This window comes from Pipistrellus kuhlii, unplaced genomic scaffold (assembly GCF_014108245.1).
Source record: "Pipistrellus kuhlii isolate mPipKuh1 unplaced genomic scaffold, mPipKuh1.p scaffold_m20_p_2, whole genome shotgun sequence".
In the NCBI taxonomy this organism is placed as follows: Eukaryota; Metazoa; Chordata; class Mammalia; order Chiroptera; family Vespertilionidae; genus Pipistrellus; species Pipistrellus kuhlii.
In genome coordinates, this window is record NW_023425515.1 from 45,779,339 (window position 1) to 45,799,809 (window position 20,471).

The 20,471-nt window shown below is 52.4% G+C and overlaps 1 protein-coding gene across 1 annotated transcript in view; it reads right to left on the reverse strand.

Moving 5' to 3' along the window:
* Nucleotides 1–7,549: 7,549 nt before the first annotated feature.
* Nucleotides 7,550–20,471, reverse strand: part of XXYLT1 (xyloside xylosyltransferase 1) — a 154,699-nt gene continuing 141,777 nt past the window's right edge. Inside the window, exons 4-5 of the mRNA XM_036446010.2 lie at nt 8,768–9,164; nt 7,550–8,312 (exon numbers count right to left, since the gene is read on the reverse strand). Coding sequence (XP_036301903.1) covers nt 8,768–9,164 — 397 coding nt within the window. The 3' untranslated portion in view covers nt 7,550–8,312. The remainder of the gene's footprint in view (nt 8,313–8,767; nt 9,165–20,471) is intronic.

A 20,471-nucleotide genomic window follows, 5' to 3' on the forward strand; every position in this document is an offset into this window, starting at 1 on the left:
TTCCTATTTCTCTCTCCCTCTCTGAAAACAATAAATATATTTAAAAAATAAAATATACCCTGCTTTTTCACTTCTCGTTGCACCTTAATCAGTCACCAACCCAAGCCATCATCACCTTTTTGCTTAAATTATTATATCACCCTCCTACAGGTCTTCCTCCTCACACTCTTGCCCCCTACATCAACAATGACCAGATCATGCCACTTCCCTGCTTCACATTCTGCACCACACTTAGGATAAGGCCTCAACTTCTTCCTGTGGTGGGTGGAACCCTGCACCATGTGGCCCTTCTCCCACCTTCTCCCTCCTCCTCCCCTTTTTCCTCAGCCACACTGGCCTTCCCACAGTCCTGAGTCCAGCCTTCTCCTCCTGATGCCTTTGCTCTTGCTGTTTCCTCAGCCTGAAATCTTCTTCCCCCTGATTTCACATGGCTGCCTCCTTCTCATCTTCAGTTCCTGGCTCAAAGGTCACCTGCTTAGAGACCTTCCCTGCCATTCACTCTGAAGTAGCCCCTCCCACTCCAGGAACCGCCCACCCAATGGCTGTCACACCCCAGGCCACTGTGTGAGATGATCTTGTTTGTCCTCTGCTGTATCTCAGTGCCTAGAACAGTGCTTGGGACACAGTGGGAGCCCAGTTAAGACTCGTTGAATGATAGAATAGTTGGGATCCAGAAGCCCTTTGCTATGGGTACCAGTTCTACCATTTGCAAGTTAGGCAAGCTTAAGCCAATAACTTCATCTCTCTGGGCCTCAGTTTACCCTATACGTACAATGGGAGTAATAATCTTTTCCTTTCCTTTTGGGAAGCCTAATGAGGTGGGGAAAGAGAAGAGAAGACCCTCAGGAGTGCCTATTTATGAACCGAGAAATCCTCCAAACACGTACAGCATTGATCCCGTTTCACTGCTTCCCTTACCCCTGCCCCCACTCACCCCGAGAGGAATGAAGTGAAAGGTGGACTGAGGAGGGATAACTGGGTTTCACACCCTATTTCAGGGTGAAAGAGCACACCGCCATCTGTACAGCAGGAAGCAGCTGGGGAGCACATCTAGAGCTGATAAACACCCCAAGCCTGAGGCCCGCAGGGCTCCTGGGTTGACCGTTAGGGAGTCAGGCAGCCCAGGCTCTGCAAGCTGAGCCCAGGGAGGGTGCAGGCCAACGCGGGGTCACAGGTGACCAAGGCCTTGGCGGACGGCATGCACTCAAGTGTAGTCAAGAGCTGTGGTATTTACCGGTGACCTTCTCTTCTATTATTTTTTAAAAATATATTTTATTGACTTTTTACAGAGAGGAAGAGAGAGGGATAGAGAGTTAGGAACATCGATGAGAGAGAATCATTATCAGCTGCCTCTTGCACACCCCCTACTGGGGATGTGCCCACAACCATGGTACATGCCCTTGACTGGAATCGAACCTGGGACCTTTCAGTCTGAAGGCTCTATTAACTCAGCCAAACCAGTTTTGACTCTCTTCTCTTTTAAAGAAGAAAGCACAGCAAGCACCCCACCCCTGGCACTGGTTAGTGTCTTGGTGGGGTCAGGACAGTCCCTTCTCCATTTCGCTAAGGTCATTAACCTTCTTTTTTTTAAATGTCAGCGACAATTTATTTTTAATTTTTACAAAGATATTGCCTTTTGCTTTCTAATGCTCCTTTGGTCAATCCCCTCCCTCCTCAGGGTTTGGCCCTTGTGTGTGGCTTGAGCTGGGAACGGACCAGCATGGGAACCAAGTCTCTACAGCAGCAGCGTGGCTTCCATCAGCCACTGCATGTTTCCTTTCCGGCAAGACCCCCCCACCCCCACCCCCACCCCCCATGCCCCTCCCCAAGCCGCCTCCCTCTCTGTGTCCTCCTGCCCGGAGGGCCCTCAGGGTGGCCTCTCTAGGACTCTTACAGGAAACAGAGATCTCTCTTGGAAGGGGGATAATCCTGTACTTGCTTAAGCAGATCCTCTGGAACCTGAAAACGCTCAGGCACAGAGAGTGAATCTTTTCTCGAGGTGTCAGCTGTGGAGAAAGGGCGACGAATGGGCTCGGAAGTCCAGAATCTCAGTCATCGGGGTCAGGCCATCGGAGCTTCTACCTGTTGTTGCTCAGCTTTCATCTCGTGTCCTCTCACAGAGGTTGCCCGGTCCCTGCTGGCATACCTCCAGCAGCGTGGAGCTCACTGCCTCTCAGCATCTCTTTCCCACTCTACCTGCTCTTCAGGATTGTCCACCTGAGTCCCACAGGGCAGATAGTCCCTTTGAGGGACTCTTCTGGGAATTTTATGGGCAAAACTAATTGCAGGTGAGGCAAGCATAAGGCAATAACTCCGCCTCTCAGGTACAGAGAGTAAATCTTTTCAGGTCCCAGGAATTCATTGAGCTTGGTGAGAGGATGAATGTGAACACAGGGTGGTCATTAAATGGGGACACAGGGAGCACTCCTTTCTCCACTCATTGTCTCCTGACTCGAAGTCCTCCTCTTTGCCCAGTGCTCTCCCATCCTTCCTCCAGTGGCCCTTACTGGGGTGCTGTGTGTGGGGGGGGGGAGGGGGTACCTCTTGGCCTGTCTCCACTCCTCCCTCTTGCTCTCCCAATCCACTGGTACCACTTCTCTACAGAAGGCGTGGGCACGGTTTTCACTTACAATAGTCCCAGCAGCATGGTGTGCAGTAGGCCTCCCTTGGCTGCCGTTTCACTTTCCAAGGTTTCTGAAAATATTAAATGGAAAGTTCCAGAAAGAAACAATTCATAAGCTTTAAGTGTGCGCCACTCTGAGTAGAATTATGAAATCTTTCACGTATCTGCCCAGGATGTGAATCATCCCTTTGTCCAGTGAAAAATGGTAGCAACCATACTTGGGTAAAAACTGCTGTTTGAATTTTAACCCTACTATTCTGACTTCCACCTTCTCTTACTTGCTTAAACAATAGGGTAGTTACAGGAGATTGATTCCCACTGACTCAGTAGCTTCAGGGGTAGAAACTATAGATAACCTTTAGAGATTAACCTCCGAGTTCTGCTTCTGTATTATCGGTAAGATAGGGCCACATTCCAACGTTCCAAGTCTTTAGAATTAAGAACAACAACAACAAAAAATTCCTGTGGTTTGAAACTTTAAAAAGGACTGTCTACCCCTGGATCAGTGCAGTCCTGTGGACTCCACCTGCATATGGTGCTCTTGTGGCCGTCCTGGCCAGTTTTTCAATAAATCCTTGCCTGCTTTTTTTAATCAATCATCAGCCTCTGGTGGTCTTATTTTGAACCCAGGATTCGACCCCGCAACATCCAGCATATCCATGCTGTACAGACAATACAGTAAGATATTTTGAGAGAGGTGAGACCACATTCACATAACTTTTATTACTGTATATTGTTCTATTTGATTACTGGTTATTATTGTCAACCTCTTACTGTGCCTAATTTGTAAACTAAGCTTTATCATAGGTAAGTATGTACAGGAAAAAACCATAACATACATAAGGTTCAGTACCATCTGTGGTTTCAGCATCCACCGGGGGTCTCGGGAGGCATGCCCCGTGGATAAGGGGACTCCTGTGTTCGTGCAGTCGAACCACAAAGATGTCGTGAGACCACGGCGTGCCAGGTGCCATCAGGTGCTGGGAGCACCCAGGGGCCAGAGCTCCTGCCTTCACAGGGCACACAGACTAGAGGCATTGGATGACGGACGAGGCAGAAGGCCTGCCATGGTGTCTGTGCTGCAAAGCCCTGGCCCCTCCGGTCTCAGCTTCCTGTGGCATCCAACCAACAACCTGCAGCCCCACCGTCAAACTTAGCCAAAGAGCAAGGCCAGTCCGTTGTCTTTCCTGAGGAAGAGTAAAGGTGACCCCATCCATAACCCCGGCCACAAGGGTCACCGCCTCTTACACCTCCTCCCACCTCCACACGCCCGCAGGCTCTGGGAGCCGCGCCCCGGCTCTCCTAGGAGCAGGCCCTGCCGCTCCTCCCTCCGGGGCCTGGGAAGGCAGGCAGGTGGGGAGAGAGCACAGAGGCACCCAGGAGGGATGCCTGGAGGGAGGGTTGTCATGGCTACAGGCTTAGAGGCAAGGCTGGTTCTCCTGAAAGGTGGCACGGGATGAGGTGGACCACGTTTGCCAGGAAGCTGCCTGCCCCTGGCTGCGAACAAGGACTCACGTGTTTCAAAGCGTGTTCGCTTGGCCTCGGGAGGTTATTGACATTTCTGCCACTTTCTGGCTCAGACTGCGGCTCGAACAGATTGCTGCGCCGCTGACAGCATGCCCTGCGAGCACGGACATTCTGCAGAAACTCGGGCATGGCCTCATGCCGTGTGTAAAGGCGTTCTGTGCTCTGCAAAGTGCCAGGCCTTGGCTGGATGACAGTCAGAGGGGTGGCAGCCTGGGTGTGAGAGAGGAGGCCTTCCTGAGAGAGGGCAGGCTGCCCTAATGGGGAAACATGGGGTTCTACCCTGGGGGCAGTTCGGGTGTGTGGCCAGATGGCTAGAACACACCCCTGGGCAGGGCTGGGGCTGGTGGCAGAGCTTCCGTGGAGGAAGCTGGGAGCGCCTCCCTGGGGCATGGGGACGGGTGGCAGAGTGTCTAGGGCCTTGGAAGTCCTTTCCGGTGAGTTATCTTACCCACTACCACAGCCGTCCCAGGGCGGCGAGGCCAGGAACCAGAACTCTCCCATTTCCACAGAACTGGCCTGAGGGCCAAGGTCATACAGGGAGGTTAGGACCAGAACCCAGGGCCCCCGCCTCTTCCCAAGGCAATGTGATTCCACACACAGAGCAGCTCTAACTCTGCCCACACGTTCTGGAGGACCCCATAATGATCATAGGACCACACGTGTGTCAGTGCCCAGACACGTGTGAACCTGAGCACAGTCATGCGGAGAAAGGGAGGGCTCATGCCCGGGAAAGTGGGGAGAGGGCGACCGCCCTGAGAACCAGCAAGCGGGCATCACTTAGGTAGGAATGCAGGCACCTGAGCGTCTCACACTCGGCAGCTTAATTCCTGGATTAACAACACAAGGACATTCTGAGCAGGTCCACAAGGACCCAGGGCAAGGCTGTCCATGGCAGGGTCACTTGGAGGGGGTGGGGGTGGGGAGATTCGGTGGGCGGCAGGTGTGTTTCCATCAGTGTGGGTGAGGGCAGGCAAACTGTGGCAGGAGCACACCACACAGTAAGGGCAGCAGCAACAATCACGGGGAGGGACCTTAGCAACACAGCGCTGAGTGAAAGAACACGAGAAACTCTTAAGAGTCACCCCAACTAAAACACATTCAAACACAATCTCATTTTGAAAGAACACAGAAAGTTAACAAGTAAGCAGATTAGAATGACTGTGCATTGGGGGATGGGAGTAGGATATGGTGGTGAATGAGAATTTATCTATATAAAACTCTAAAATGCAAATCTGAAACCCTAATATGCAAATCGACTAAATGGCCAAACCACCCGTGGAACGACCGATCGCTATGATGTGTACTGACCACAAGGGGGCAGACACTCAACGCAGGAGCTGCCCCCAGCCTGCAGGCCCCAACTGGCAGTAGCCAGGGCCAGTGAGTAGGTGGTGCCAGGCCACCCAAGGCAGGTATGGGGGCGGGAGGGGGGGTTGCCTTCTCAGGAAACTGCTGGGCCGCCCCTGCTGAGGTCAGCCAGGAGGCCAGGGGGTGTTAGAACGAGCAGAAGTTTGGCCTTTCATGTTAGCAGAGGCGGAGTCACAGCTGCACTTGCTCCCTTAACCCACAGACGCCTGGCACGCAGGCCGGGGGCCCGCTGAGCCAGCACGCCATTCCTGGCTTGATGAGATGCTTCTGCAGGGGATGCTGCAGTTTGGTTTTGACACATATTCAAGAATGAATCCCGTCCACAAGCCGTGAGCTCTCCAAAGGCCATCGTTGTTTGTATACACACAGAAGACGATGGTCTCAGAAGTGAGAGCAGAGTCTGCAAATGCTATTAGAGGCCACTTGTACTTAGAGAATGGGGGCATCCATAGGGAAGGCTGGAAACCCAGAGCCTACTTCGCTGGGATTATGTTTTCTCAGGGGTAGTGGTAACCATGCCAACCGCAAGCTGTAACGTGGCCAGGGTGATACTTACCTGTAATTGGGAGAAAGGTGGGTCACTAAAATTTTATAGCATGTATTTTTTATTAAAGCAATTAATATTCACTGTAGGAAATAGAGAAGTACTGATAAATACCGATGAAGATAAAAAGCATCTTAATCCCACTCCCCAGAAATGTTCCCTTTCCTGGCTGCTAAGGCATATGCTCTCCAGACGTTTTTATGAGGGAAATTAAGCACAGCACAGTGACTACGTGAGTACAGCCTTGCCGGTAACAGGATCCAATCAGGAACCAGACGGCGGGATCGGCGGAAGGCTGGGCGTGAAAGCCTGGCCCGGCACACACGGTGGCTTTGCTGGTCTGACTGGGTTCCCTGTGGGGTTACCGTGCTGCTCACCATGAAGCTGAAAGGCCAAGCCCACTGGCGACAGCGGAGGGGACAACGCCTGAGCTGGCGATGTCAAAAATAGATACGGAAAATTTATTTGGCTTTTGCCAGTTAGAGCAACTAGACTATTGTTTTTCCCTTGCAATAAAAGACACTTGGAGCTACAGAAACACTTTAATTATTGAAATTATTTCAGGGAAAATACCTTTGTTATTGTCAGTCTAATGCTCTAGCATTTTATCCACTTTTTTCCTCCCATTGAAATAATTGGGGTTTAAAAAAAAAATAAGGTATTTGAAACACGTGTGTTTTTTTTTAAGAGTTTAACTAATAAAGCAAAGCAGAATAGGCTCTCTTTTTATATATGCACACATACACACATGTGATTTTTAAAATAAAATTTAAGAACATACTATACATATCACCTATATTTTCTATTCGTTACTTCATAGCACGTTGTAAACGTTTTCCAGTACATTAAATACTCTTCAAAAATATGCTTTTTATTGCCTAAGCATTCCATTATGTGGATGTAACATACATTATTTATCTCCTCCCTATTCAACATTTTAAATTGGTCCCAATTCTTTCTATTATAGAAGAAAAAAAGCTGTGATGATGACTCTGTCCACATCGCTCATTTTCTTACAGTAAATTTAGCATTTTAATTACCTTCATGAGGTACTCATGAGTATTATTGATGGTGTGTATAAATCCCCAATGCACTGCTTGGTACACAGCAGGCAGTCAGTGACTGAAAGCTATAAATAGGCAACAGACTGATGCTTCGGAGCTGAGTTAGGAGAGAAATGTGCTCCCCTTCGTCAGGGGATGATGTCACGGGACTGTGTGGGGTAAGGAGAATGAGGAAGGATGCAGTTGTTTCTGCTCCCAGGAGCAGAAAGGCCTGCCAACACCCAGAATAAAATGATTCTTGATGTAAACACTACCACCCTCCTGCTCCTTCCCAGACATGCTCTCCCTTAGCCCTCAGGGACCTCTCACTCAGCTCAGTCCTGCCGAGAGGGAGTCTGAGCCACGCTGATTCCCCTCGGTTTCGATACAGGACCTTCATGTAACGGAAAACTGTGAGCACAGCACAAACAACATCAATCACGGTGTTCGTGGAGATTATTTATTAGCTATTCTCACTCACGACGAAAGGACATAAAAAAGCAAATAAAACTGAAATAAAACAAAATGAAAATCCAGCAACATTTCTTCCCCAAGGACTTCAGCTGGACGCTACGCAATGGGCCCTGAGGAGTTTCCTGTGTGCAGCTCGAACTCCCTCAAAGAAGGGCTTTAAAAACAGCCTGAATTCTTCTGAGGTGCAGGTCTGAGCTGCGCAGAGAGAACGTCCGGAGGAGGGTGTTTTAAACAGACACTGGAATGCTGACAGGTCTCAGAGCACCAGCCGTCCAAGCCACGTGGTCACACGGGAGCACGGCTGGGCTCCCGGTTGGCATGAGTCTTCCCGGCCCAGACAACCCACGCATGCCCTCGGAGGTGGCCGACCTCCGTTCTTTGATGACAGATTTGATTTCTGAGCACAGTCACGTCCCCTGGAGCAGGCCCAGCTGAAGACGGGGTACAGAGGTCTGTGACGCAGCGGGAGGTGAGAGCTGCGAAGGCCGTGTAATGAGACCAGCTTTGGGGTGAGGGCCACCGCTGGCACTGAAGGCCCTCCCCAGCGGGGCGGCGGGCTTTACACCTGCAGCGGGCGACGGGAGCAGCCGGGGCATGAGTGCAGCCTCCTGGGGGCACGCGTGGGAGGTCGCCGTCGAGTGAACGCTTCAAACCCGGGCCAGCTCTGGCCACTGGCTCAGAGCTCCCTGGGAGCTGCACACGTTCTGCTTGTCCTTTCTCTCAAAATGGAAGCCTGTCCATTTAAAATCCATTCCTAGTTTGTCCAAGGAAGACCTGTTCTTAAAAAGGAGAATGAGGAAGGATGCAGTTGTTTCTGCTCCCAGGAGCAGAAGGGCCTGCCAACACCCGGAATAAAATGATTCTTGATGTAAACACTACCACCCTCCTGCTCCTAGGGGCTGAAGGCAAAGGGCAGGGTTTTCCTTCCCTTCCTTCTCTCCAAATACCGGCTTCCTGGCCCCCGGGAAGATGTCTGCGTGCTTGCCTTCCCCGATGCCTGTCCCCGGCAGGAAAGGTCCCCCAGCACCAGCCATGTGCAGGCCGCTGGCCGCCGGTGGCCTCAGGACGCGGCCGGGGGAGGGAGAGCTGCAGCACGGAGCGCCTCCCCGCAGGGCCCCCGGGGCCCGTCCCAAAGGCGCTGCTCCCGCCCCTGCCCCGGAGCCGGAGAGCAGGGCGGGGAGGGTGCACCTAGGCCTCCGGGATGGGGGTGTTGCAGTTCCCGTGGTAGATCCGGACGTGGCCCTCGCAGCGGAAGTAGGCCTCGAAGACGTCGCTGTAGCCGTGGTCCCGCCACCAGGTGCAGAGCTGCCGGTTCCAGGTGCAGTCCAGCACGTGGAAGAGCTCGGGGTGCTCCATGCCGATCATGGTGAAGAAGTCCTGGTCCCCCAGGTGGCCCCGGAAGCGGTACTTGTCGGCCAGCTGCTGCACCCGCGCCGGCTCCAGCAGGCGGCTGTAGAGCGGGGACTGGCGCATGGCCTCCAGGTTCAGCAGCATCACCCCGCTGTTGAAGCCGGGGAGCCCCTCGGGCGGCGGGCCCCCAACACGGGTCTTGGGGTTCTCCTGGCGGAACTGCCAGAATGTGTGCCTGGGAAGGGGAAAGAGAACAGACTTAGCCGGTTGGTGGGGGGGGAGCAGTTTGCCAGCACCGCTCCCCTGGGGTCTGCATGGCCACCCTGGCGGGAGATGGGGTTTCAGCCCAGCTCTCCAGCTATGAAAACTGAGGCCTCTGAGGTTCCGAATCTGTACCCTGTCCCAGGCATGTGGCAAAGCTGGGACCTGGACCCAGTCTCTTGGTGCCAAGCCTCAGGTCTCCCCGCCATCCTCCTCTTCCACATCGCCGCTCACGCTCAGGTCTGCATCGATGGGGATGCAGCGGCACAGCACCCGACGGGCCTGCCCCTCCTCACCACACCCTGTGAGTCGGGCGCTGCCAGATGACAGTCACTTCACAGTTGGGAAACAGAGACCCAGGAAGGCTCGGTAACTTGCCCAAAGTCACACAACTAGTAAGCAGCAAAAGTAGGGGCTAGCTCGGCTGGTGTGGCTCAGTGGCTGAGCATCGACCTATGAACCAGAAGGTCACGGTTCGATTCTAGGTCAGAGCCCGTGTCCAGGTTGTGGGCTCGATCCCCAGTAGGGTGCATGCAGGGGGAAGCTGATCAATGATTCTCTCTCATCGTTGATGTTTCTACAATATTTATCTCTCCTCTCTTCCTCTCTCTGAAATCAATAATATATATATGATATATATATATATATATATATATATATATATATATATATATATATATTATTATTATTTTTTTTAATAAAGTAGGGGCTGAACCCAGGCATCTGGTTCCAGAGTCCACTTCTTATGATAGTAACAATGCAGATGGAACTTTCTACTCTCTTGTCTTTGTCTATGATCTTGAAAAGGAGAGGAGAGACGAGGAAGGGGAGACGATTCTGAGCGCTGACCTGGTAAAGACGTAGGAAGCTATGCACAGCCTGAAACAAAATCATTTCTGCTTTAGAACCAGCCTCATTCTCTAGGGCCCTGAGCCTCACAATCTATCAGGCTGGGCGAAGGGTGGAGGCCTGAAGCGGCTCAGGACTCTTACCCACGTCTTAGGGAAAGTCAGCCTTGGCTTTAGAGGGACTGTCACCTCCATGTCCATTTCCCTCTGGGCAGATTTAGAAATCCAGTCCAGACCCACCGTTCAGGGGAGGTGAGAACCAGGAGACCCTGCCAGGTCCTCCATCCAAAGGCTTCGGTCTGCAGAAGCAAGGGCAGACTCAGGAGTGACATGATCAGAGCGCTGGCTATTCTGTTCTCCAACCTCCCCAATCTCAGTCCCCGTGTGCTGCCAGGGTGGGCATCGGAGGGGGGGAGTCCAGGCTCTACATCCCGGACCTGCCGTCTCAGCAGAGGGGTCAGCGGTTTGGAGGAAGGGGGGAGCCCTTTGACGCGGGCAAGGGGCAGGCATGGGGCAGGGGAGTGTTCCTGCTTTTACTTCCCTAGAGAATCCTCAGGGTGGGGCAGGCATCCTGACAAGACCCCTCGCCTCCCCTTTCTCTGCTCCCCACCTGGAAATGCCACCCGCTGGCTCTCCTGGCGTTTCCGACCAGACCAGTCACAGGGTGGGATCTGCGTGGTGAAGCGTAAGGCGCGGTGGAAGGAAAACCAGAGACCTGGCCCCGGTGGGCCAGAGCGGGCCGATTTCTTGTTCTAACATTTTTCTGGGTCTGGGAACGGAGAGACCTTCCTTGAGGTCTCGCATATCACAAAGGGCGCCGGAGCTGGATCCCGGTGAGGAAAAAAGCATTCCCTTCGGACATTCTCACACGCAGAGCACACAGGTTCATTGTTTGGGCTTCGCCATCATGGACTCTGAGTGGAACCTCGCGCTGGCGCCTGCCTGGCGATAAAAACCTTGGCAAAAACAAGCTTCCCAAGCCCGCGGAGCCGCGGGAGCCTCTCTCCACTGCAGCTGCACAGATGGCATCGTGGCGACGGTTTGCTCCTCTGACCGTATTTCTTCCAAATGGAACGAGTCAGCTCCAGGTTGCAAAACAGCTAAAACCCTACCACACAGACGTGGGCCGCCATAGCAGAGGAGGAACCCTCCATCCAGGGGCTGGATCACGCCAGGGGGTGAGGACAGAAGCGTTCACAGGAGGAGAGGGTTCAAGGACAGTGGAGGCAGAGCGGTGCCTGCGGAACCCCTGGACACCTCACAACCACTGAGCCCAGGTTTCACCTCCTTCCTTCCCAGGGAGCCAGTGGGATGAGGTGTGGGGCGTGTTAGCCTCTACTCACCCCTGCCCTGCCACCACCCCCAGGCTGTGAGGTCTCCCAGGACCACCTTGCACAGCGCCCCAACCACAGGGATTCAGGGACAAAACCGTGACGGACAGGGAATGAGGAAAGGTCGGTGTGGCTCAGGCTGCACGGCCTTCAGTGTGGACTGGAACCGGGGCAGGGAGCTGTCAAAACACAGGGCAGCAGCTGCAGAGACCTGAGGGTTCACAGGCACGCAGCCCCCCACTGCTGGGTCCATCTGGGTGGAGAGAGGCAGGGACCCCCCAGAGGGTGCTCAGCTGGTTCAGAAGGGTTTTTACTCCTGAGCAAGCTGGGGTGCAGGGAGGCCACTGCATCTCCGGGCACCTCACCCACCTCAGCAGGGAAGCTCCCCCCATCTTCCCTGCCCACGCAAGGGTTACCTGACACTGCACTTAATGGGCCCAGGAGAGGGGGCCCGGGGCAGAGAGAGGGGACAGAACATTCTTCCAGGCGGGACCATAGCCTCCTTGGGAACAGAATGCCTGGCACGGCCACTCGATCAGGACCAAGAGGCATTTTGTAACAAAAGCCAGAGGGAACCAGGTCTGGGGCGTCGGCACGTTATGATTTGTAAGGTGAAGCAAAGAAGAGACAGGAAATTAGAAATGCAAGCTGCTAGGGGAATCTGCTGGAGCAGAAACACCGCCTGAAGATAAACCGATGAGTCTCTACGCACAGGATCATGTCCAGGCTGCCCTTGTTCAAAGCATTCCTGCTTCCCCAAAATGAATCCACAAAAACAGCAGCTACTTAGAGGAATGGTGGGGTTCTCCGGCCACCATGTCCGCTGGTTCTTGTTCAGGAACTGTGACAGCCTTGAGGCAGAGAGAATGACCCAGAGACCACGAGGGATGGGACCAGAGACTTCTCACCTGCTGCAGCAAGACCAGGATTACGAAGCCCTCTTACTGCCTCTACCCCAGCTCTGCTCCAGCAGCACAGCAACCTCACCGCCAGCATCCGAACGGGGAGGACAGAGTGCTCAGTGGGTTAGGAGAGGGAGGAGCAGTGGGTCAGGAGCAGAGCCCTAACTTGAATCCCGGGCTCCTGATCTCCAGGTCTCTTTCATCTTTCCCTCAGATTCCACAAGCTCAGGTTCCAAGGAGCAGTGCTTAGACTTCAATCTTTTCTCTGGATTTCGCAGGCACACCTCAAGGCCAGGGCACCGGGGTCCAAGCCACCAGATGATGCCACTGCCACTGACGTTCCACTGCCTCGGGGCTCGGACCCGAGAACCACTCTGAGGCGGGTCAAAGGGTGCCCAGACCTTTGTCTTCCTCACAGGGCCTGGAGCCACCGTACATACTCACAGGGCATTGCTGTGACATGCCGAGGCTGCAGGAGACCTCTGTATGAATTCAGTATCTGGTTCTGAGTCCTGGAGCTTCCAGAAGCTTCTCTGATCAACCTCCCACACCTGCAACCCAGTCATGTTGCCCTGCCTCCTCATCTGGACCTGGGCCTGTTCCACCCCCCATGCTCACCTGCAGACCACACTAGAGGGGGAAGGGTTTCTTTCCTTTTAGAAATAACTTCAACTGCGAAACAAGCCCATGCCCCCTCGTAAACGCTAAGCCTGCCCAGAAGTCAATGAGGCCTACTGGGAAAACACACATGAAAAATCTTCAAGCCCATCTTCCAGTTAAAAGGGTGGATTTTCTAAATGTTTTACATCAAGTATGTCCTACTTAATAATCGTCAAAAATAGGGATGCCCATTCTCACTATTCCTGTTCAACATAGTACTGAAAGTGCTAGCCATAGCGATCAGACAAGAAGAAGAAATAAAAGTTATCCAAATTGGAAAAGAAGAAGTAAAACTGTTCTTATTCGCAGATGACATGATACTATATAAAGAAAACACCAAAGACTCCATCAAAAACTACTAGACTTAATAATGAATTCAGCAAAGAAGCAGGATACAAAATTAACACCCAGAAATCTATGGCCTTTTTATACACCAATAATGAACTCACAGAAAGAGAAATGAAAAAACAATCCTATTTACAATTGCACCAAAAAAATTAAGATACCTAGGAATAAGCTTAACTAAGGACATAAAAGACCTGTACTTGGAAAACTACAGGACATTGAAAAAAGAGATAGAGGAAAACATAAACAAATGGAAGAACATACTATGTTCATAGATCGGTAAAATAAACATCATTAAAATGTCCATACTATCCCAAAATTAAATGTAATCCCCATTAAAATACCAATGGTATATTTCAAAGATCTAGAACAAACTCTCCAAAAATTCATCTGTAATAATAATAATAAAATAAATAAATAAAAAATAAAAAATAAATAAAGAGAGAGAGAGAGAGAGAGAGAGAGAGAGAGAGAGAGAGAGAGAGAGAGAGCGAGATCCTGAATGGCCACAGCAATCCTGAGAAAGAAGAACAAAGTTGGAGGGATCACAATACCAGATATCAAACTATATGAAGTTCTCAAAACCACCTGGTACTGGCACAAGGACAGACATATAGACCAATGGAATAGAACAGAGAACCCAGAAATCAACCTAAATCAATATGCTTAATTAGTATTTGACAAAGGAAGCAAGAGCATACAATGGAGTCAAGACAGTTTCTTCAATAAATGGTGCTGGAAAATTTGGTCAGATACATGCAAAAAAATGAAACTAGATCACCAAACAAACTCAAAATGACTGAAGGACTTAAACATAAGATGGGAAACCATAAAAATCTTACAAGACTCCATAGGCAGCAAAATAGCAGACATATGTCGTAGCAATATCTTTACCGACATAGCTCCTCCTCGGGCAATGAAGAATAAGGAGAAAACAAACAAATGAGACTATATCAAAACAGAAAGCTTCTGCACAGCAAAAGAAACCATCAACAAAACAAGAAAGCCCATTGCCTGGGAGAATATATTTGCCAATGATATTTCAAATAAGGGCTTAATCTCCAACATTTACAGAGAGAACTCATACAACTTAACAAAAGGAAGATAAACGATCCAATCAAAAAATAGGCAAAGGACCTAAATAGACACTTTTCAAAAGAATAGATACAGAATGACAAGAGACATATGAAAACATGCTCAAAGTCACTAATCATCCGAGAGATGCAAGTCAAAACAATAGAGATACCATCTGACACTGATCAGAATGGCTATCATCAACAAATCAACAAACGACAAGTGCTAGCAAGGATATGGAGAAAAAGGAACCCTCGTGCACTGCAAATGGGAATGCAGACTGGTGCAGCCACTGTGGAAGAACAGTACAGAGTTTCCTCAAAAAGTTAAAAATGGAACTCCCATTTGAACCAGTGATCCCACTTCTAGGAATATATCCCAAGAAACCAGAAACACCAATCAGAAAGGCTATATGCACCCCTATGCTCATAGCAGCACAATTTACAATAGCTAAGATTTGGAAATAGCCTAAGTGCCCATTAGCAGATGAGTGGATTAAAAAACTGTGATACATATACACAATGGAATACTATGGCACTATAAAAAAAGGAGCTCTTACCATTTGCAACAGTATGGATGGACACGGAGAGCATTATGCTGAGAGAAATAAGCCAGTCGGAGAAAGATAATTATCACATGATCTCACTCATATGTGGGATATAATGATTCACATATTTTGATGAACAAGAATAGATCCAGAGACAAATGGCAGGGGAGGGGGTGGTTACAGAGCAACCAAAGGACTTGTATGCATGCATACTAGCATAACCAATGGACAGACACTGGGGCGAGGGGTGCTTGCCTGGGATGGAAATGGCTGGGGGGTGGGAGTGGAAAAAGGGGACATATGTAAAACTTTAGACAATAAATAAATACATAAATAAATAAAGTGTGTGTGGGGGGAGAATAAAAGAAAATTAATGGTAAAAAATGGTCAAAAAGACTATTAAAAACCAGCAAACCAGTATTCATGAAGAAACTATCTTTATGAAAAGGGGTATTTGAAATAAGTTTGAAAAGCAAAGTCATTTCCCCCTCAGGTGTTTCCGTGACGATCACTTCCAAGGTCACTCCAACAGGTCTCCCAGCCAGAGGCCCGGGCAGAGCATCCACAGCTCCCATTCTCCAGGACGCGCTCACATTGCCAAGAAGAATCCCCTTCTCCTCCCCGCTCTCCAGACCAGAGGCCCTTCATGTCTCCTCATGCTTTTTCCCTCCTGGGTTGACGTTTCTCAGCTCCCAAGGCTCAGAGTTTCCCACGCTCCCTCCTCAGAGGGAAGAGTGAGGATGGGAATCCACATTGAGCCTGGGTAACGGCACAAGTTTCCCGGCGAAGATCCGGAAGCCTGTGCCCTCTCAGGCTGAGCTCCAGCCGCGGGCTCTAGGGCGCAGAAGGTCCTGTTGAGGTCTGAGGTCTATGAAGACAACGCTGTGGGCAGCACACCTTGCTGTGGCTCAGCCGAGGGTTCACCGGTGGTGAGCAGTCACTCCTGGCAAGCACGGCCGGGCCTCCCGAGGAAGCACAGCTTCGGATCCGTCTAATCAGCGAGGCCGGAACCCGGAAGCTCTGTTTCCCTTGAGCCCATGATGGTGCCAGCCCCGTTAGCGCTTGTTTGCCTTGGGAGGGGCCTGTCTTCCTGTCCTCTGGGAGGAAGGCCCCAGGAGTGAGGAGCACAGTGGGGTGGCCGTCCAGTGTTCCATCCACCCCAGGTCCTGGGAGGGTGTGGGGACATCTGGGTGACGGGCTGGTCTCAGAGCCATGGCCCTGGGGCACGGTCCTGCAGGGGCGGAGGCTGCAGTGCTGAGGGATGGACGCTGGCACTTCTGGTCTCTGGGGAACCACTGCCCCATGGTACCACACCGGGAAGGGCACGGGCTGCCTGAGTGGTGGCCCGAGCGCAAAGCTTTAACATGCCCAAGAGTCACAACTGACCCTTAGTGGGATCTCCTGCTCGCAAGGCCTGAAGCAGACTTAGGTCTCAAGCTCTGCTGGTCAGAGAGGGTCAGAACTGCTCCCCAAGTCACACAGCGTGTTAGTGGCGGGACCGAGAGAAGCCCCTCATGGAACCACAGCTTCCCAGAGCCAAGAGACACTGAGATTCACACTGGCCGGAAAGCAGAGGTGCCCGGAAGGTCAAACTGCTGTCTGCCCGCTCTTAGGAAGACCTGCTGGAACACCGGTGAGCTGAGAGAAGAAATCAGTCCTTGGTAACCAAATGTTCAATGAAGCACTTCCTGGACCCAACTGGTTTGAAGGCGAGAAGAACATGCCCCCAGAAACCGGTGGTGCAGGGAGATGAGATCCCAATGCTGTTCCACCACCAGTGGCAGTAGTGAGACGAAGAGGGCCTGCATCTGGAACCCGCAGGCGGGGCCTCTCAGGGCCTGGGCATGCTCAGCATGGGGATGAAGAGGAGACACCCTGCTGGGACAGGGCGGTGGGCCTGCAGGTCCAGCCGGGGGTCCATGTGGCTCCTCCGGTTCCCACAGCAGCTGTGGTGAAACTCCAGGAGCAAATGCAGGCCAGGCCCTGCCCAGCGCCATGCCCACGAGGAGTGGCCCCGGCTCTCACCGGGGATGCTCAGCTCCAGAAGGCCAAACGCCCCACCCTGCCCAGGCTCCTCTCGGGGCGTGGTGGTGTCTCGGAGACCAGCCCTCGTCCAACCAGCCAGCTAGTGAGGTTTCTGTTTCGACATAGTTTCCTGCTTCAGGGAGTCCAGAGCAGTGAAGGTGACCCACATTGTCTGTCTCATCCTCAACGCCAAACAGCTCTGGCCACCCATCTCCGTGGGCCTCTGTAAAGCCTGGGACCGCCCTGGGCATGGAGGACTGGTCGTCCTGTGGGTGAGACCTCTGACCTGCCATGGGATGGCCTGGCCAATTCTGAAGCCTGGTGGCCCACCAACTGCCCCCAGTCCCTGTTTTCTCCACTGGCCCCTGGAAGGGCTGTTGATGAGCCGGGCCATGCCCAGCACAGCCAGAACCAGGAGGAGGCTGCACCCATGCCCTCCGGAGGGGCGTGGCACCCTTCTCTAAAGCATCATCCTCTTCTCACGCACCCAGGGAGCAAGCATGTCACCCAGCCTGCTGTTCTCCAGCCTGCCTGGACACCTTGGCCACGTGGGCTTCCTCCCACACCTGCTGCCCCAGAGCTGTGAATGCTGGGAGTTTGCCATCACTCAATCCCACAACCACCAGCTCTGAAGCGCTGTGAGTCTGACCGGGTGTGGGCCCCGGAGGGCCTCATGGGGAGGCACCGGGGACGAACAGAGGACAGGATGAGGGAGGAAGAAGCACTGAAAGGTTCGTTCAGGCAGATGGAGCTCAGAGGGGCTTACACCAGGGATGGCGGAGCCACTAGCAGCCATGGCAAGGCTGGAGGAAGAAAAGAGGAATGACACGTTCAGTCTTGAACAGGTGCCAGCAAGAACAGCAACGTGGAAAAGCCCAGTGGGTGGCCAGATACAGGTCATAGGCATGGAGGGCACAATAGAATTCTGGGGAGTTCTGATATTTAGGGGCTGTTAGGAGAGTAGCGGGGAAAGATGCAGGACCTCAGAATCTCCTGTCCCCCACAGTGATGGCTTGTGTGGTCAGGTCAGTCTCAGGTTCTGCTGTGGGAACCCAGAGAGCTGCACGCACCCTCTGCTGTACCTGAGGGCCCACTGTACCCCCTCCAGCCTCTGGTCCTCCACGCCTAACCCCTTACTCACTTCCAGTCCAGTGGATCCCCACACTTGCTCCGCCCAGATGCTGTCCTCCAAACCCTCTTACCAATTGTCCATCCTCTGCCTCTCATTTGACATCCCAGACAGTACCGAGAACTCTGGCCCCTCCCTTCACCAAGGAAAGACCATCCTGTCCCACTGCCCTGACCCCAGGGATGCAGAGAACACCTCTAGGCTGTCTCCACCATCTACCACAGCTTCATCATCAGTCTGGATGCCTCCTTGACCACTTGTTCGTCACCTCTGCACACCACGCATACCTTCTTCCTCTCTGCTCCACCCCTAGGGGCACCCTCAATAATTTCAATGACCACAACGAGGGCCTCACCTTGGCCTCAGAGTTCTTCAAATCCCATTGGAGCCACCCACTCTGTGCCCCCCGCCCTGCCCTGCCCCGCCCATGACCCTCACCACCAAGAGGCACTCTCTCAGTGACAGGGAACCGAGTCAGAGACCCTCTGACCACAATGCCCCATCCTCCACGGTCAGCCCCTTGGGGACCTCTGGGCCCCTCTAGCTGGTTGGGAGTATCAGTATCTCCTGGATTCTCCTGGCTCCCGGGCTGTCCCCACCCTAGCACCTCACCGCACCAGAGATTAGGGCATTGCTGAATGCTGCAGAGGGTGAGAACTTGGAAATGCTGCAGGAGGCCATGAGACCTTGGAGAACATGAATGATGGAGACTGGGGGTGGGGGGTGGGGGGAGAGGCACTTAGCACTGGGTCGCCATGCACAGGAGGGAGCAGAGATAAGAAAGGCAGGTGGCACCTCGCAGCCAAGAGTAGGCAGGGGGATGGCTAAGCGCATCTATATACCAAGGGAAAGGAAGGTGAGTGCCAGAGGAGAGACTGAAGAGAGAAGAGATGTAGGGAGAACAGTAGGGTGGGACTGTGGAGGAATTAGAAACACTATAATGGCTAATATATAGTGAGTTCTTACTATGTGCTAGGCCCTTAGTGTGGCAACTCATTTAAAGTTTGTTACAAACGAGGGGAGTACCATTATCTCTAGGGTATAGGTGAGGATAGGGTGGGAGTGAGATATAAAGCAAGGTCCCAGAGCCAAGCAAAGAGTTTGCCAAGACAAGGGGAGTCCTGGGACGCATCTGAGACTAGAGGATGGACAGAGAGGTTCTAGGTGGGAGTTAGGAATATTGGAAAAGCGCATTTTGGGTGAATTTGGGTGAAGTAAGAGGTAAAGTCATCTGTGGAGATAGAGGAGCTGGGGTACAAATAAGGCTGAGAAAGAGAAATGGTGTACAAGGGCCCTGGGAAACGCAACAGGGAATCAATAAACAACGAGTGAAAGGATGTGCCCAAATATCAAGGGCGTGAGTGGAGTCGGGGTACCCAGGTATTGAGAACAGGAATGTGTGTTCTTCATCTTTGTTTTCAGAACGCCTGATTCACACTGGGCCTTTGAGAACTGTTATGTTTCAAATGGACGAATGAATGGGTAGATTAAGAATAAATGAAAGACATTTGAAAGAGGGGGCTGTTGGATGAAGGTGGTGACATAATAGTTCAGAGAGGCAGTTGGGTGAGTCTGTGCCCTGGGCCCTGTGAGCTGGAGCCAACAGGTCTGCACTGGAGGAAGCCAAGGTGAGGAGAGAAGGCAAGGCAGGAAAGTTGGCCCCACCAGCCCATTCGTGATGAGATGCCCCTCCGTGATGAGATGCGTGTGACAAAGGTTAGCGATGGGGCCCAAATGATAACCTGGTCCAGGGGTGCCTGCAGCCCTCCTGACTGGCCCTTCCCAACACCGGCCCTGGAAGACCCCCTGGCTTCCAAGCACAGGGGCCTGAACATCACTGCTGGAGAGCAGCTCCATGTGGTGGTAGCCCCAGGCCCCCACCAAGAGACCACAGGGCCTTTAGCCAGAGGGCTGGGCAGGTGAGGAACTACATGCAGTTGTGGTACAACAATCCTGACCTTTCCCTGAAGGAGGGACTTGCATCAGGCTGATGACAAAGCCAGAAAGAGTCACCTTCAGAATTGGCTCGCTGCCCCCAATGGCCCCTTGGCGCTGGGGCACAGAGAGAGTGCCCAGGACACACACCGGGTGCTTTCCGGGACAGTGAGCAGAGCACAGGCGTGTGCGTAGGGTCATGGGGAGGGGTATGTGTGGAATTTAACCTTGTGTCCTTCGGAATCAAGCTCAGTCAATCCAGCCCCGTGCCCTTCACCTTCACAAAAGGGTGTGCTCCGGCCCAGGAGTGGGACCTTGGAGAGATTCCCTGGGCGTGGCTGGCTCCGGCACAAAAGCAACCCAGCTGCAGCAATTAATGCTACTTCTCAAGCCCAGAAAAATACTGTGAGCTCTCGCATTCCGTCCAAGCTGCCCTGCTCACTGTCCTAAACATCGGTGGCAGGGGGCTCAGTTGAAGGTAAAAA